General features: G+C 46.2%; 1 protein-coding gene across 3 annotated transcripts in view; it reads right to left on the reverse strand.

The window, feature by feature from the left end:
* PLXNA2 (plexin A2) overlaps positions 1 to 19,153 on the reverse strand; it is a 312,269-nt gene that overhangs the window by 162,365 nt on the left and 130,751 nt on the right. For 2 of the 3 annotated variants that reach the window (XM_045013587.1, XM_045013589.1), the window contains exon 4: positions 3,092 to 3,226. In XM_045013587.1, coding sequence (XP_044869522.1) covers positions 3,092 to 3,226 — 135 coding nt within the window. Of the gene's footprint in view, positions 1 to 3,091; positions 3,227 to 10,434; positions 10,642 to 19,153 lie in introns of those variants that run through there. The other variant, XM_045013588.1, reaches the window with a different exon arrangement.

Below are 19,153 nucleotides of genomic sequence, written 5' to 3' on the forward strand. Positions count from 1 at the left end.
AACTCCAAATCACTGAACTTTACCACCTAGGCTAAGGGAGTAAGGGCTTAAATCCCCCTTCCACCCCCATGTAAATTAGGAGAATAAATACCTTGGGGATCTGGGCCTACGTCAGGTAAGTAACTGGGAACGCAGCAGGTGTCTATCATTTGTGGATTACTAACACGGGAGACATAACAGCCATTGCCAGTGCAATGCACATACATCCACAGCTCATAATGGAATTTACGCTCCAGGTATGTTTCATTATTTACTAATTCTCTCCACATCATTTTGCTTCACAATTAAGCAAATTAGCAACTTTGATGAATATTTAGGCCCTCTCGCCTCATAAGAGATGAGTTGAAGGCATCCCTGCTGGATTTCCCTTGGAAACCTATTTCAAACTCAAGTTGTTTATTTCTCCCTTCTATGGGTGTGTGTGAGAGATAATGTGGCCCCTCCCCAGTAAAACTATGGCAGCATCCACATTTTAAACTCGGGCATTCGATTTTAGAAAAGTCACACAGCAACTTGCAATGTTTAGTTTCTCTGCCTGGGCATAGCATCATGGACTCAATGCCAAGTAAAATAAACTGAAGAAATTGTCTAATCCAGTGGCCTAGTGCATTCTGGGAAGAAGTCCTAAATGTGTAGCTCTTTATAGTAGTTTCTATTACTAAGTTGCTATAATCAGATGACTTAATTAACTACAGGGATGTTCTTTTTAGGGCCCTACTCCTTGTATAAACCATTTATTCTCTGGTATTAAATAACTTTCCAGCTAGAGAGTATATTTTCCTCCCGCCACCTCCTCTGCTCTGACATGATTCACAGATGATCTTTTGCAAATGACAATGAACTAGCTAGTGTGACTATAATACTACTACCTAGCTGCTATTCAACACTTTTTGTCTGTAGATCTTAAAACACTTTACAAAGGAGGTCAGTAACATTGTTCCCATTTTACAGGTGGGGAAAATGAGGCACACAGAAAGGAAGAAACGTACCCAGGGTCACTCAACAGGCCAGTGACAGAGCCAGGAACAGTGATATCCCAAGTGATAACTATGAGATTGTGATCCCTAGTACAACCACCTTCTAGCTGTGCCATTCAGATGTCAGGCTGAGACTGAGCCCTGAATAATTCCAGGAGGAGGCTGAGGTGGTCAGAAGGAATTCAGCTGCGAAGGAACTCAGGTGCCCTTCCTTCTAGTTGCAGAAACTGTGGGCATCTCCTATTCTAATGGTACAGGACTCAGACTGACTTCCGGTTCACCAAAGAAAATAGATTAGGGCCTTTGGGTGCTCAGCAATATTAAAACAAGAACACACCCCATGTCATAAATCTGAGACAAGCTCCCAGCCCTACTTAGGGTAATGAGTCTTTCATTACCACCTTTTTCAAGCAGGGCGGATTTGGCGGGGTGGAGCATTTCTGTGCTAACAGGTGCAGAAAGCTCCACATTCAGTATTGTGCCTCATAGTGACTAAGGGGTTAACTTAACATGGAAAAATCCATTGACATCTGGACCTCTTCAGATGTAACCTCCCACCCTCCCCTAATCACAAATCACCAGTTCTATTAATCTGTATTATATCGTTGTGAGTGATGGCCACTAAAATGCTTAACAGAGTCAGTGAACCCAAGAGCTTGGCTTAGCAGTTGGGACCGCTTGTGTTTCCTCATCTCAGAGAGGAATGGCTCATACAGCTCTGTTACAGTTGAGGTCCTGTATTATTAACACTGTGTTGGCTCCCTTAAGCAACAGACTCCAGTGGACTACAGGCCATCAATTGCCGTCATAATCATTTTAGTTTTGCTTTGTACAGTCTGGTTCCTCTTTTCAGAGGGGCAGTTTATCATGCTCATAAACAGGTTCAGAGGAAAGGCCCTGCAGACGGTAAATATTGGGGAATCTTAGAGGAGCTGACACAGCCAGGAGGCAATGACTCAGTCGCTGACTCTCTCTCTCTGTATCTCTACTTGAAATCTCACTTTGGTTTGGAGTGAGTTAATAGCCTGACCTCTGATCTGGGCTCACAAGTGAGATGAGTTTTAACTTTGTCAGGCTAGTCTTCTGTGGCATGAAACAGTCTCCAAGAAATTGCTGCCTGATTTATCACAAGCAGCTTTTTCTGTTCCAGGGGGTAGGGTAGGTCAGGACTGAGGAGCACGGACAGAACTGAGAGCCTGGGAAGATGCAAGTCGGGACTAAAGTGCATTAGCAGAGCTCTAAGAATGTAGATAAAGGACTGTGCGTGTATCTAACTAAGTACTTAGATGACCCTCATCGTATAAGAAACAATCATTAATAGATACAGCCTCACAAGAGCCCTGTAAGATAGGAAAGTATCCCTATTTTAGAGAGCGGGAACTGAGGTACAGACTAAGTGACTTGCCCATGATTACGCAGGAAGCCTGTGGCAGAGCCAGGAATAGACAGCAGTTCTCCTGAATGTCAGTCCAGTGCCCTATCCACTAGACCACCTTTCCCAGTATATGTGCACACATGCCTGAGACTAGAATCGAAGGAGTAGCCAAAAGCCCAGATTGGGGTAATTCACAGAGCTCAGGACTAGCATAGCATGGGATGATGTAACTGAACACTTAGTTGCATTGGAAGATCTTGCTTGCAAAGCATCTGCCTGTATCATGTCCTGGTTCCAGCCCTGTTTGCAACAATCACTCGCTTTCAAAAGCATTTAAAAAAAACACAAAAAAAACACCCCATCTCACTAAATCCAGAAAACAAAAAAAATCATAACGGGCATTCCAGCAAAGCTATGCAAAATCAGCCTCCTGCCAAGCTTGCTGAGGGGAATGAATGGGTGAGTCTTGTGCTTGGGACATACTTTCCGAGCAGACTATGATCCAAATCCCCAAACCATATTTCACTGAAGGCAACTCAGCCCAATCTCCATTTCTTACAGACAATAGCGTGCTAGCATGCAGGGAAGTTCTTGCACCCCTCATGCACAAATGGCTGTCTCTAGTCAGTTAAGCCTCCTTTGGCACTGTACCTACCTGTACTGACCCCTGAACTGTGGCTCAGGTACAGTGCACAGGAGTAAAGCTGCAGCCATGGCGGTGTAGAAGAGCACTGCTTACCTGTCTTTCCGACATGACATACAGATACTTCTGGTCGATGGAGAAGGCCATGTCTCGAAGGATAGGACTCCCATCCTTGAAAACTGGGACCATTTCATACTGAATTCCACCATGGGGGGGGCCATCTGCTCGGATCTGGAAAAAAGACAGGCAGATGACAGGTTATGTCACTACAGCTGAATGTGCAAAAGCACAGGCAGGCTAGAAACCAAATGCAGAATCAGTGTTTGCACACGGGAGACATAAGGCAAGGAATGCTCACAACCAACGTGAGGGAGCACGAGTTAAAGCTGAGGCTCTTTCTACATCTCACCACAACATTACTTCCATACACTATGAGAAACAGTGAGACTTCCAGCTAGGAAATGCGGAAGAACTGGGAAGCTGGCATGGTGAAACGGCAACTTCACAGGCTGATCACAATTGTCTCACTATTACCTTGCTCTCTTCCCACCTGGCTGTTGGATTCAGATGTTGCCTTTTGTCTTAAGCTTAGATTGCAAGATCTTTGGAGCAGGGACATTGATCTTTGTATGTACAGCGCACGGCGCAATTGGACCCTGGTCTCTGGGTGCTTCCACAATAACAATGACAAATAATAAAGAAAACCTTTCCAGATCCTCAGCTGATATACATTTGTGTCATTCCATTGACTTTATGACTCTACTGAACTTTGGGGAAAAGGAAAGAGATTTAGAAAGAAATTGTCTTTCAACATATGTCTCCCACTGAATCAGAGATGAGCAAAAATACACCCTGGACTACAGAAAAACAAAACCAAACAGGTACTCCACTATTACTTTTAAGCCTGCCCTATACACAGACACTTGGAGCTAGATATCCAAAAGTGCCCAGCATTCAACCTGCACCCAGTGTGAGTTGTTCTTCTGAAAATCTGACCACTAAATGCTTGGACGGGAGCGGAGCTCTTTGGAAATCTGATCCGGATTGCGGATGCCAGGGCTGTGTGAAAATTTTGCCCATGGATTCTGATCTGATTTATACTAGTCTAATTCCATTGACTTCAGTGAAGTTACTCCTGATTTGTTGGTGTGAGAGGAGAATCAGGATCTTTATGTTTATACAGTGACAGTATAACTCATGTTCCCAAAAATAAACCATTTAAAATTATTGACCATCCATGACTTCCCATTTTCTCACAACCCCAAATTCAATATTACATCTGTCATAATGGGGGAGCTGATAGTTTTTAGGAGTATGATTGGTAAATAATGCATATTTATTTAGAGACAGAAGCTAGATCTGATCTGATTTACAGTGGCCACTCTTCTATTCTAGTATCAGAGAGGTAGCCATGTTAGTCTGGATCTGTAAAAAGCAGCAAAGAGTCCTGTGGCACCTTATAGACTAACAGACAAAGTATTGGAGCATAAGCTATCGTGGGTGAATACCCACTTCGTCAGATGAATGTATACCCACATGCATCTGACAAAGTGGGTATTCACCCACGAAAGTTTATGCTCCAATACGTCTGTTAGTCTATAAGGTGCCACAGGACTCTTCTATTCTAGTCAGGTTCCTGTATTGCTCATCACCATGGTATCTGAGCTCCTTTCAGAAGTGCATTAAGTGAAATGACTATCATTTGTCACACACATGCTTCTTTCTGTCTTCCTTTCTTCTCTGACTCGGGGACAAAATTGTGTGTGAATTTAAAAAAAAAACAACCAACCACACACACACACACACACACACACACACACACACACTTTGGACACGATTTTCAAAAGCATCTCATTCTAAGTGACTCCAGATCACACATCTTGTTGAAATGGGACTTGTGCCTCTAAAATCACTCATTTGAAATTCACCCTTTGGTTACAGCGGAGCTCCCCCAATGCATACTGGGGTTGAGAGCAGAACCAGCCCCAAAGTTTCATGCTATCGGAGCATCCAAGAGGAGGACGGCCTCATGCTGACTACCATACCTCCTCCCCAGTGGGGAAGTCCTTTAAAATATTAAGACACTAAGGACTGAGTCTGCCACGTTCTGAGATGATATGGTCCTCTGAGATGATATGCCAAATTCACAGGTTCCAGCAAGAAACATCTAGCCAAAGCACAAGCTGCCAAGCGGATGGATAAATAGCTCAGTGGTCACATGGCTTGTTCAGTTCGAAGGTCTCCTAGTCTTTTGGCATGGTGATTTGAAGCTGGATGATACAAATCCCTCTCTCCCTGCAGGAAAACCCTACACAAGTTATAATCAACCCCACTGCTGGGGAAAAGCATGCCGCTGCTGAGATCACACCACCTCTTCCAAAAATTAATAATTTATGGCTTTGGGGGCTGGGAGGAGAATAAACAAACAAACAATTTACATTGTGTCTTTCCTACCAGGATTTGCATATTTAAATAGCCATTTGATTGCAACATGGTGTCTACATAACACCAAGCTGAAAACACTGGCAACCGTCAGGCTGGGAGATTAGACCAGCCATGCGAGCCAATGGCTCCATAGTGCCCACTGATGGCCCAGGGGCTCTCTGTGACAGAGATACTGTTACATGCTGGCCAGCAAACCATAGCCCGCACCAGGCACTTTTAAAGCATGTGCACGCTGCCCTGCTAGGAAAAGGAAATGCAGGGGGACCAGAGTCTTGGAAAAACCTCTTATCCCTAAGAAACCATCTGCTGCAGACTCATGCTGGGCTGTCTTGCTGGATCCCAGCCTGCTGCTCAGTTACTCTAGGCCTGACTGCTGGGGCTGAGGCATGAAGGATCCAGGTTTGGAGGAGTCTGAATCTTCAGAAAAGGCGATGGGGCTTGTGGAGGAGACGTGTAACAATTCTTATTTATCTCACAGGCAGCATGCGGCATGGGGTGGGGGGGAATCCCTGTCATGGGATTAGGATTCAGAACTGGGAACCAGGAGAGCCTGGGATTTAATCCTTGACTCTGCTACAAACTCACTGTATAGCCTCTTGTCAAGTCACTGCAAGGGGAATTGTGGGTGGCTGAGCACCCATGCAAAAACCAGGCCGTGTGTCTGAGCCTCAATTTCCCAGCCTGTGAAATGGGGACAATAACCCTGATCCTCCTTTGTTAACCACATAAGACCTGTTTGCAAAAGCTGCCATGTCAGCGTGAAATGCCATTATCAGACTCATAGAAAAGGGAAGACGCCCGCATCCCATTGCTAAATACAGCAACTTGTTTGGAAGAGCCATGGGTGCCTCCCTGCCTAGAACAGCGAGTTGCGTTGGGATGTGCTGTCATGTTTATTTTCTGGGCCTCTCTCCCATCTCTTCACCTTTTAAATTTTTTCTTACTAATGAGCAGAAAAGGAACCAAACGGAATCTGAGTAGAGAGGAGTTTGAAATCTGCCTCTAAACCCAGATCTGAATTCCATTATTACAGACTCTTTAGCAAACAGCCCCAGACTTTTAGAGTGGGAAAGTTGGATGAAGACAGAGGAGCAAATCCTGTAGTGAATTACACTGGTGTAAAGACACCCCACTGACTTCATGAAGTGCAGAGAGACAAGGGCAGAATTTCATCTTGAATTTCCCGGAGACAATGTATAATGTAATTGACTTCCGTGGATTGACTCTAGCATTATGCTGCTGTATCTGAGAACAGAGCTGAACCCTGTCTGTCTCTGGAGCTCACCTGTGGAGCTGGACAGGAAATGGATTTTTCATCCCTCAAGAATTTTTGTGATTTCTAAACATTTCCCATTCTTCACTGGGATGAAACCGAGACCTTTCAAAATTTGTCATGAAAAACCAGAGAAAAAGAGGAGAGCGAGTGAGAACCACCCCACCCAGCCTGGAACCGGTGGTCCTGGCACTCATGTGAGAAATGGGAAAACCAGGTTCAAGGCCTTGCTCTGTCTGATTTATGATGGCAAGTACCTGCTCACGCATGTGCTCTCTCTCTGGTTTTGAGCAGAAATGCCATCTTGGACCTGAGAAATCCTTCTGATAAAATCCCCTGTTGTGGGACAAGTTTGCAGTTTGGTGAAACAGCCTTTTCTCATGAAAAACTGTTTAGTCCAAAAATTCCCAACCAGCTATATTCGCCCGGTCCCGCAGCATGGCCACCGCAAGTAAGCTTCTCTGTATGCCATCACAGCTATTTAAAACGGCAACCAGCACCGAGGTCCCAAGCAGAGCGTTGTGAAATCACACGAGGAATAAACAGCAGGAAGCGAATCTCAGGCTAGACACGTTTCCATTAAAATATCAGATTAAAGGCAAAATGCGGGGGAGGGGAATATAGCACATGAAGGAGCAGAAAACTTTCTAAAAATCAGCTGTTTTACCAAGTTCATCCCTGGGGTTTCAGTAGCTCTTTCTGTCGCCCCTCTCCCCCAACAATGAGGTCCGACAGGACTAATAAAAGGAGATGCCACTGGACAAACCTACTGCAGTCAACTGTTGGCTGTTGCAATCAAATTACAGTTAAGGATGGATTTGGCACTACGTTTATGAGTCTGCCCTTTTAAACTAGACAGAGTGATATCTAGTCAACGGACCAGAGCAATGGGACTCAGGATTCCTGGGTTCTAATCCGGTCTCTGTCACTGGCTTGGTGCGGGACATTGGGCTTCCCCTTAACTGTGCCTCATCTGCGCAAATGGAGATGAGACTATTGACCTCCCTCAAAGAAACAGCCAAAGACCGACTAGTGTTCGTGGAGTGCTTGGAGATTCCTGGATGAAAGGGGAAAAGGGGAGAACCACAGTATATTGCATGGATGATGAATGCTGAGAATATGCCCCATAAACACTATCAGCCACATGCACCTGATACATGATCGGCTCTTATTCATTTGGGCAGGTACTTTCGACAATACTGATGATTATCCTGCTCTGGAAGGGATGGCAGTGCTGGGATAGTGCTATCAGCCACACTGGTGCTGGATTCGCCATTACTCACTCTACTATTTGTTGACACTTAAAATAGACCAAAGAAAGAATTTAAGGCTTGGGGGGGGGAATTCTCTGCAGTGAAGCTAACTTTGAGGAATGGAATTTTTCTAAGTAATAACCTTTAGAAATTGCTGCAGCAGATATAGGAATGTTAACCACAAATATGTGTCAAAGGTATGAAGAACTGAACAAACCATGTGACCACTGAGCTATTTATCCATCTGCTTGGCAGCTTGTGCTTTGGCTAGATGTTTCTTGCTGGAACCTGTGAATTTGGCATATCATCTCAGAGGACCATATCATCTCAGAACGTGGCAGACTCAGTTGTTAGTGTCTTAACAACGTAACCCCGCAAAAGGGAATATGTAATGACTAACTAGATGGTATCGAGGCAGCGACAAAACTGCAAGGGAACAGAGGACTTAGAAAATAACCTATGATAAGAAGTACATACTAAAATGAGGAAGTGGATAAGGGTTGGAATGATATGCAATAAAGAGTAATAAGGGTATAATTGCCCTGAGCAAACAGGATGAAGTAGAGACCATTTGGAGTCTGAATGCAGACTGTCAGCAAACTACCGGGCAGTTTCTCCACAGGTGCTGGGAACTGTATGTCTCTCTGTATATGTGCCAGCTTTACTCTTAAGCAGTAGTTCTCAAACTACTGTAGTGGTGACCCCTTTCACATAGCAAGCCTCTGAGTGTGACCCCCCCCCCCTTATAAATTAAAAACACTTGTTTTCATATTTAACACCATTATAAATGCTGGAGGCAAAGTGGGGTTTGGAGTGGAGGCTGACAGCTTGCGACCCCACATGTAATAACCTCATGACCCCGAGGGGTCCCGACCCCCAGTTTGAGAATCCCTGATCTTAATCAGTGCAAACAATCAAGTGATTTATATGAAGTTTGTTATTATTAAACCAATCTGGACTTGAGAGAACCCTTCTCACTAAACATATATTTGCAATTAAATCTGTGTTTAAGTTGAAGGTTCCAGGACTGTACCTCAGTCATTTAAACTGAGGTGCAAAAATCAATCCCACACTGCTCCTTTCCTCATGGAGTCCTTGCATCAGCACAAGCTGCCAGGAGCCATACAGTTGATCTAGTGCCCTCTATAACCTCCATGCTCAGTTACTTTACCAGCTGCTATATCTTCAAGCCTAAAATGTTCTCTCAGCATCTATCTTCCTTTCTCTCTCCATCTACCCATCGTTAAACTAGCTGTTTAAAGCTGTTTCCATGGCAACAATCTTTAAAGTCCTTCTGTAAAAACGTCTGATTGTAATTTGTGGTGCATTTACTGGCAGCTGCCAGGCCTGCTGGGGTGGCAACTTTCACTCACAGAGACACAGCCGGACTGGAGTCTATGAGGAGGACACACTGTCATTTCCCACTGTTCTCCTATTTTCTTGACGAACAGACATGCCTCTTCCTAGTCATCTTAGAGACAGGGAGTCCTCATGGATAAGGCACTGGACTGGGACTCAGGAAATCTGTGCTCAGTTCCAGCACTGCCACGTACTCCCTGTGTGACCTCAGGCAACACACTTAACCTGTGCCTCAGTTCCTCTTCTGTAAAATGAGGATAACAACAACTGTCTTTCCCCACCTTTTTTTCTGAGCAAGCCACAAGCTCTGTGGTTTGTGGTCTCTTACCATGTGTATGGACAGCACCTAACACAGTGGCATTTCGCAAGACTGCAGGCCAAATGAATGGTTAGGGCATGGAGTATATGCAGTTCACATAGACTCAGTCTAGTGTTATCAGTAGAATAAATGCATGCATGAGAGAGATAGAGAGAGAAAGCTCTGCAGTATCTAAAGGGTTAAAACTGGAATGGGGTTTAGGAGCTGCATGGTGCTCACACAGCTGGTTGCTTTTAATCTGCCCTCTGAGCTGCTATTTGCCTGTAGAGAGTTAGTTATATTAAACTCTGTGCCTGGAGGAAGATTTGTCAGCTCAGGTACAAGAGCTCTGAGAATGGTTACAAGAGGCTGTGGGGGTCTGGGCAGGGAGTGCACTAATTGCAATGGCTGAGAGTGAGGCAGCTGCAAGCAGGATGTGTGGTCCGGGTTCATTTGGGCTTGGGTTGGTGGAGAGAAACACCATAAATATTCGCCAGCTTCCAAAAGGGACCCCGCTCTCCTAGGGAAGAGGCATTCACTTCAACTCCATTTCTCTCTGTATCTGGCTCCTCCTGAGTGCTGTTATTACATGCACTAAACTGCTGCCCTTCACCTCTCCCAGAATCTGGGCTGTGGTTCCTCCTCAAATATTCCCTGGGTGGGGGAAAAAATAAATCACCCTATATAGTAACTCCCAGGGATCTTTCACCCCAATGCGCCTCTTCGGAGGATAGTCACACAACAGCTAGAACTGCATCTCTCCTTTCTGATTGGCCACAAAGGGCCACTCTCCTCCTTCCAGCTGAGAGACCTGAGAAGCCATTTCGTTCCTGAGTTGTCCAGTAGCTCAGACTTCTCTGGCAATTGTCCCTGCCCCCAGAACCAAGCACAAAATCTCTGAACTCCAGCTGTCTGGCCTAGCGTCACTCGACTCTTTCCCTCATTCTTCTCACAGGACAACTCCCAGACCAGGTGTCTAGCACCACAGAGCCCGACCAAGCAGTGGAAGATGCATCCATTAGACAGAACACACTCCTCCTGACGGTTTGGTTTCCTTGGCAACAAATCATGATGTCACAATGGAAAAATGACAACTTCAGTGAATGGGGAAGGAGGAAAAGGGATCAACTTCACAACAAGAAGCTTTTGTTGATATTTGGACAGTGAAATAATTTCTTGAGCCAATTTATGGGCATTCAGGCTGCAGCACGAGCCTTTCCAGTGCCTGGCAACTGTGTCAATAAACACAATGCCACAGACACCAGGAAGAGGACACCTAGTTTAGTATACAGGGGCGGGTCTAGCTTTTTTGCCGCCCCAAGCACAGCAGGCAGGCTGCCTTCAGCGGCACGCCTGCAGGAGGTCCCCGGTCCCGCGGATTCGGCGTACCCGCCGCCGAATTGCCGCCAAATCCGCAGACGTCCCGCAGGCATGCTGCCAAAGGCAGCCTGACTGCCGCCCTCACAGGAATTGGCAGGGTGCCCCCCGCGGCTTGCCGCCCCAGGCACGCGCTTGGAGTGCTGGTGCCTGGAGCCGCCGCTGTTAGTGTAACACCCAGAGCCCAGGAATGCAAGCCACAAACTCCAAAGCCTGAGCATGCAATTCTGGCCTTTCTGCAAGTTCAGCAAAGATCTCTTTCCTACTACTCTGCCTGCGTGTCACATCACTGATTGCTAATGAAACACTACAACCTTGTCCAAAGTCGCAATCTAAGCGAGACTGTGCTTGATCAGTTCCCGGGTAGGAGGCTCCAGGGGGCTCCCAAGAGGTGGTGGTGTTGATTCAGGACGTGGTGCTTGCAATATTTAGTCAAGCTCTTAGGAGTCAGGCCTGCCAGGAGGGATGGCAGTGCTTCAATTAACTGCAGGAGCATTTGGCTCAACTGGAGATGGCTCAAGACTCCAGAAATATCCATTTCACCCAGAGCATGCTCCGAGACTTAGCACAGACATTAGTGCAATTACTCCCACAGTCATGCGACATCACCACATTCACGTAGACACCTATGTTGCCAACTCTCACGATACTTGGTGTTTCCCATAAAGCCTCAGCTCTTGGAGTCATGAGATTACTGAGATCTCACAGAATCATAGAAAAGCAGGGCTGGAAGGAACTTTGAGAGGCCATCTACTCTAGGCCCCTGCGCTGAGGTAGGACCAAGTGTACCTAGACCAGCCCTTGAATGCAGCATAGTGTAGCCTTGTGGCCAGCACCTGGGGGCCATCACGAGGGGTGTGGCAGCCCCAGTAGGGGGGCCCGGGTCTGCCCAACTCCACCGGGCCCCGACCCAGGGCCCTAACAGTGGCAGCATGGTTCACCACTGGGTCAGCAGGGAATCCCACCGAAACACGCTGACCTCATGAGGGTGGGAGGTACCACTTGCTCACCCTCCCTGGGTCACTTCCTACTGGCTTTCCTGCAACAGCGGAATATCAGGCATCCAGGCCTCCAGGCTCCTCAGCACAGGATGCTCCCTGGGGCTCCGATGATGGCAGGCCTCTGATACGGGTCTCAGTCTCTTCAGCTCCCATAGGTAAGGACTGTAATGGCTCCTGGGCTGGAGCCTCTACCAAGAGTCCTTCCTCCTTGGCAGTCAGCCCAGACTGAGCGAGGCTGCTGCCTTTTATACTGCAGCAACAGTGGGAGCATGCCCAGTAGGGTCGAGGGGGTGTGCTAAGAGTGCCGCCTTAACCCCTTCTGCTCCAGTGCGGAGCCAGTTCACCCCGTCACAGTCTGATAATTCCATTCTTTACTGTAGTTTCAACCAATTTGCCTGGTACTGTTTGGGAGGCTTCTTGTTTCTAACGTCCTTTTAAAAAAATTGCTGTTCGTTTTCGTTTTTAGGTAGTTTATGCTCCTTTCTATTTTCCTCACTACGATTTGACTTCCAATTTTTCAAGGATGCCTTTTTGCCTCTAACTGCCTCTTTTATTCGGCTTAGTCATGGTTGCATTTTTCTGGCCACTTCCCCCCCCCCTTTTTTTCTATTTGGGGTTTACAGTTGGTGTTTTTAAATAGCGTCCATGCAGTTTGCGGACACTTCACCCTTGTGACTGTTCCTTTTAATTTATTTAACTAGCGTCCTCATTTTCAGGTAGTTCCTCTTTTGGAAGCTAAATGCTACTGTGGTGTTTTTCTTTGGCATTTTCCCCCCTACAAGAATGTTAAATTTAATTACATTATGGTTGCTATTACCGAGCAGTTCAGTTATATTCGCCTCTTGGACCAGATCCTTGCTCCAGTGAAAGAATAGCCAGATAGATGGTAGGAGAAGTGGGTGGAGACTAAACGATGAAAGCCCAAAGAGGATAAGATGCTCAGCACATGGATATGTTCAGCAGTTTGGAGAACAGAAGAGAGGAGGATGAGGATGGAGCAGAGGCTCTGGGATTTGGCTGCGAATCAGAGGAGTCACCTGGGACGGATATAGCTCTTTCCTCAATCACTCTTGATGTGTGTTTGCAAATATGCTTGAAAAGTGCCAAACAACACACACTGCAAATCCAAATATCAGTGCTGGCTCAGAGTATATAGGGCCAGCAAAACGCGCACACACGATGAAACAGAATGCATTTCAATTCAGAAATTGCAGGTCTTCAAAAGGCATTGTGGAGATTTACGTGGCTAATACCCCTACAATACAGACTGCAGGCATAAGCTCTGCATTATTTTAAGAGATTAGCAAAATACCATATTGTGTCATGTATATGTTGCAGTGTAGCACCCCCGGTGACAGTGTGTGATCCATTCAAGGCTCTAATATGACATGAAGCTCCTATTTGCCTATTGTATCAATGCTTCCGCTATGTATTTTGCCTGGCATTACAACGATTACTGTACCAAAGCTAAGATGCAGCTGGATCTCCTTCCAGTTCCTCCCAGCGGGCTCCCATTAAAGGGCATTAACACTCTTTGTGGGAACTTTCCATTATTAAAATTACCTGTCTCTTTTCATTATGAGATTTTCAATGAATCTCCTGGTTAAGCGCTCAGTGCCAAAAAAACAGCAGCATCAGTCTTTGTCCACAAGGAATGACTTCCTGCCTCAGATCCTAAGAACAACGCAAGGCCAGTTGACGTTAACTTTTCAAGAGTTGCAGCTACTTTTCCACGTGCACAGGCACACGAGAGGAAATGTACTCAAAAGCTACCTACTGTAGGTGTGACATGCCCTGGAGAGACTCTGCATGTGCACAAAAGATATGCTGCTGAAATTACTCTCCAGGTAAGGAGGCGAGGGGAACTGGGTGTGTCAGTTGCTCCTCTGCTATTTGCATATAACAGTGGCAAAGTGAAAAGCGCCAGCAACCCTGGAGCCTTTCCTGCTGGGGTTTCTAGCCCTGCAGGGTGAATTCCATTGAATAACGTTAAGTTTCTGTAAAATAGATATCCCTGGTGAGGTTTTAGAAGCTGTGGAACTGTACACCAGTGTGTCACTGCATCTATTACTGGAAATGAAAAACAAAGCAGCACAGAAACACTGTCTGCTCCTGATGCCTGTCCTTGCAGAATTAATATGACGACTTATTCTGTACTTTCAGCTGTATGAGGCAGCTCTCCTGACGCCTTGCTTTGGTGATGGGAAAATCATGGAGAACAACATGATTCTGGCTGGAGCAAGCAAAGGCCTACAATCCTACCATACCTTTCCCACCCCACATTCTCTACAATTCTGTGGACTTCCTCCTGCCTAGTTCTGGTGCTGAACAAGGATTCTGCAAACAAGGGATTCAGCAATGCAAGCACTCCCCAAAGACAGGATGAGATAAACAAACATCAGCCTGAGTCTTCCTGTGTGTGGCTCTTTCAAACAATCTCTGCGGAGGGTATTTACATTTGCTAATCCAATTTAATTAAACTGGGCAGTTCTGCAATCATATCAAGCTTAAAAAGGAGGTTAGATGCACAGGGTGATAGAGTATTTTTGCCCTCCAGTTAACTCTCTTTTTTCAATCCCATTTTCCTATTTAAAGGTAACCCCGCTGGGGTTGCATATTATCAGTGCTCCCATATCATCTGCCTTTACAATGCCCACTGAGACATTAAATGCAGCATTCTGAAGTATTGGCAATTCTGGCACCTTAATTCAGTGGGCTAAATCTGCACCGTGCAACCTCAGTCTGTACAATGAAACCCACAGCTGCCCATACCACTCACAGGGAAACAAGGCCCATGGAGATTACAAGTTGCTTCATAAAATACTCCAACAGCTCTTTGGACCCAATTCAGAATTATCCTGTGGACACAAAACCTGCCTCAGCTGTCACTGATGTCAGTGGCAAATCTCCATCAGTCAATTAACACCCCTCCAACATTGCTGTGAGCTAGGTTAGTACCTTTATACAGGGGACTATAATGAGGCATAATAAGGTCAAGTGACTTGGACAGAATCATACGATGAATCAGTGGCGGAGCTGCAAACACAACCCCAGAATCCCAACTCTTAGGTGCCCGCTTGAACTGCTAGGTGACATTCCTCTCCATTTATACCCTAGTCATTATTGGACTGAGATTATAAATGGGGCAAAACCCAACCCTAAAGAATTTGGGCCTTAATTTCCCTATCGAACCCTTTGTTCTGACATAGGAAGGAACAATAGTGGTGTGATTAAATACCCAGTCCCCTGCATGGGAAATTTCCCTCTTGAAATTAAAGTGAAATAGTAATCCTATTAAGTATCTTTCCTTTAAATCATATAGATGTCCATGAGGAAATTAATGACAACCTGTTACATGCACATTCAATTCAAATCAGCGTATCCAATTACCTCCATTACCTGGAGGCCCCCTCATATCCCAGTCTCTTTCACTCCTGTCATATTTTCTCTATTTAGCCCTAAATTATGGTGAAATAGAGTCATTCTTGGTGGTGTCTTCTCCATTTCTCCCCCTGCAGATGTTATTGGGTAGGCATCAATATGGGGTTCATTTCTAAAGGTCACCAATTTGCCGTGCTTAATGGCTGGCAGAGAAAGAGCCCCTCAAGAGCAAAATGAGCCGCAAAGGTCCCCTCTCCAAAGCATGAGAAAATCCATAAACTGCAGAGCCATCATGCCGTGCTAGAGATTAAATACATCAGCCAATTCCCTGCATGTTTCCCTTTTTTGAACCTCTAGGGGATCATCTGGGAAGATGAATCGGTATTGTTAAGAGCCCCATGCAAAAAATGAAGCCATCTGCAGCACACAAGTGGTTACACTGGTCCTACAAAACCCAGGCATTATGCTACATGTTCGTGAGCCCCAGCTACTAGCGACGTATCTATCAGTTATATTTACACAGAGACGTAGCCATAAAGCACTCTTGTAACAAGTACCATAAGGAGGTCCGTAGGTAGGGCTAACGCAGAGCAGCCAGGCTCCCAACACAAGAGTGAGCAGTAGAGCATTCAGCTGTGGGGCAAAGGGGTTACGTCTCTCTCAGTGTCTACATCAGTGGAAGAACCTTTGTGCTGCATGTAAGTTCCAATCGGACAGTTGCAGAGCCAGGAATGAAAACCTGTAGTGGCATTTGGATAGAAAACTGGCTAGATGGTCGGGCTCAAGGGGTAGTGATCAATGGTTCCATGTCTAGTTGGCAGCCGGTATCAAGTGGAGTGCCCCAAGGGTTGGTGCTGGGGCCGGTTTTGTTCAATATCTTCATTAACGATCTGGAGGATGGTGTGGACTGCATCCTTAGCAAGTTTGCAGATGACACTAAACTGGGAGGAGTGGTTGATACGCTGGAGGGTAGGGATAGGATACAGAGGGACCTAGACAAATTAGAGGATTGGGCCAAAAGAAATCTGATGAGGTTCAACAAGGACAAGTACAGAGTCCTGCACTTAGGACGGAAGAATCCCATGCACTGCTACAGACTAGGGACCGAATGGCTGGGCAGCAGTTCTGCAGAAAAGGACCTAGGGGTTACGGTGGATGAAAAGCTGAATATGAGTCAACAGTGTGCCCTTGTTGCCAAGAAGGCTAATGGCATTTTGGGTTGTATAAGTAGGGGCATTTCCAGCAGATTGAGGGATGTGATCATTCCCCTCTACTCAGCACTGGTGAGGTCTCATCTGGAGTACTGTGTCCAGTTTTGGGCCCCACACTACAAGAAGGATGTGGATAAATTGGAGAGAGTCCAGCGGAGGGCAACAAAAATGATTAGGGGGCTGGAGCACATGACTTATGAGGAGAGGCTGAGGGAACTGGGATTGTTTAGTCTGCAGAAGAGAAGAATGAGGGGGGATTTGATAGCTGCTTTCAACTACCTGAAAGGGGGTTCCAAAGAGGATGAATCTAGACTGTTCTCAGGTGATAGAAGATGACAGAACAAGGAGTAATGGTCTCAAGTTGCAGAGGGGGAGGTTTCGGTTGGACATTAGGAAAAACTTTTTCACTAGTAGGGTGGTGAGGAACTGGAATGGGTTACCTAGGGAGGTGGTGGAATCTCCTTCCTTAGAGGTTTTTAAGGTCAGGCTTGACAAAGCCCTGGATGGGATGATTTAGTTGGGTTTGGTCCTGCTTTGAGCAGGGAGTTGGACTAGATGACCTCCTGAGGTCTCTTCCAACCCTGAGATTCTATGATTCTCAGGGCTCAGTGCCAGCCACACTCACTCACCTTCAAAATGAAATCAGATATTGAGAATGGGGTCTGTACTGCTGCAATAATCCCATCGTGCTACGGTATGCATCACTGTAGTGCCTGAGCACGTCACAGCCACAAACTGAACAGCTCTGTGGGTAAGGAGGTGTTATCCCCATTTTGCTGATGAGGAAACTGAGTCATGGGGAAGGGAAGTGACTTACTAAGGTCACCAAGTTCATTTTACTGCTCGTTGTACACAGCAAGTGATTGGGTCAGCTGAGAACAGAACCCAAATGTCCTGACTCCCAGCCCTGTGCCTTAATCATCTTCACAAACCGCAGAGTCTTCAGCTCCATGCCAGTGGCTATGGTTCATCCGGATACTGCCACTCCTCTCAAGACAAAACAGAGGCAGCTGGTAGGTCCAGGGGCCCTTGGATGTGATGAGTCATAACTATCCTGACCAAAAGCACCGTGAAGGCTGATGTGGCTTTACTTGCTTCCTGCCCCATTCATGCTGGCCGTGGCTATCCAACACAAGCATATAGCGACAGCATTTGTCAGGGTGCTTGCTGTACCCTGGCAGTCTGAAACAGCAGCAGCAATTGACATGAAAGCTTTGAGTCAAACATGCCGCCAAGCAGAGATGGTTGAGTTTGGGTTGCAAATCCAGCCTGACAGATCAGCTCTTCTTCCTTCACGCTGCTGGGCACCAGGCGAACTAAGCAACAAGGCAGCGTGAAGCCAGGAGAGTCTGTTTGGATTTTCCAACCCCAAACATTTTCCTACTCTACCCTCTCCCTTATTTAAGAGATGTTCTAGGCACGTGCAGATGAACTTCCACTATCCATTTCATTAGGATGCCGGATTTCCTTGCAGACAGAATTGCGGTTCCTCGCTACTCTCATGCAATCCTGGTTTCTGGGGACGCCCAACTACATTGGTTTGTGTGAATGTGCATGTGCATTTATATCTTTAAAAGACAGAGGGAGGTGGGTAGGGGAGTAAGACAGCCATGAAGCAGATCAGAATGAGCTGGAGAGTAAGTTAGTGATTTGCTGTGTCTGTAGCTGTACACTGGGTGCTTAGAGCAGGAGGAAGAGATCTGAGATCAAGCCTGACTTTATTTTTACAAGGCTCCATGACCCAAATTATTTATAGATCCCAGGGTTTTGTAACTTCAATACTAATGTCAAAAATCTCTCTCCCTCTCTCTCTCTCACGTGCACACACACTTCCCAACCTCATAGCTCTGGCAGTGTTAGCTAAACGATTAAAGTCACAACCCAGGGACATGGAGTTCCCTGGAGAAAGTCTCTCAGTCTGTCCAGAACTGCTGCGATAATTGGAGAGCAGCACAGAAAACTGGAACTGCCTCCCTCTGCTGCCACCTCTTCTTCCTGCCACTGTGCTGAACTGGGGCAGAAACAGGAGGTATTGAGCACGTGGGCAGGGCAGGACTTCATTTCTATTCTCTGGAACAATTGCACCAGCAAGTGCCACCAAACACAGAAATACCAACAAAGCAAATGCACCCAAATTAACTCTCACTCGCAGACGTTTCAGCACCAGGGGGTTGAACAATCTGCATTTGATTGTGAGGTTCCCATTTAAAACTATTGCTTTTCCCACTTGTTTTCTAAGCATGCTCCATATGCCTTTTGTCCAGCACAGGGGGAATGCAATTAGCACAGAGTGCATAAAAATGGAGAGAGACTCAACTGCTTTAAATCCCTTCCCATTGTACAGGCCAAGTACATCCAAGGGCATTTTGGGCAAGGACCGAGAATGAGTCAAACTCTCCCTCCTGAAGCTGGCACTGCAGACAGTCAGATGTCATGCCAAGGGAAGCACAGATCTCTTCTGTTGCAGCAGAAACCCACATATCCCCTGGCAAATGACAGCTAGTTGTGACGCCGACGCTCAATCTACCGCTTTGCGAGTGCACCTATGAGGCTGCTTCAA

This window comes from Mauremys mutica, chromosome 4 (assembly GCF_020497125.1).
Source record: "Mauremys mutica isolate MM-2020 ecotype Southern chromosome 4, ASM2049712v1, whole genome shotgun sequence".
Lineage (NCBI taxonomy): Eukaryota > Metazoa > Chordata > Testudines > Geoemydidae > Mauremys > Mauremys mutica.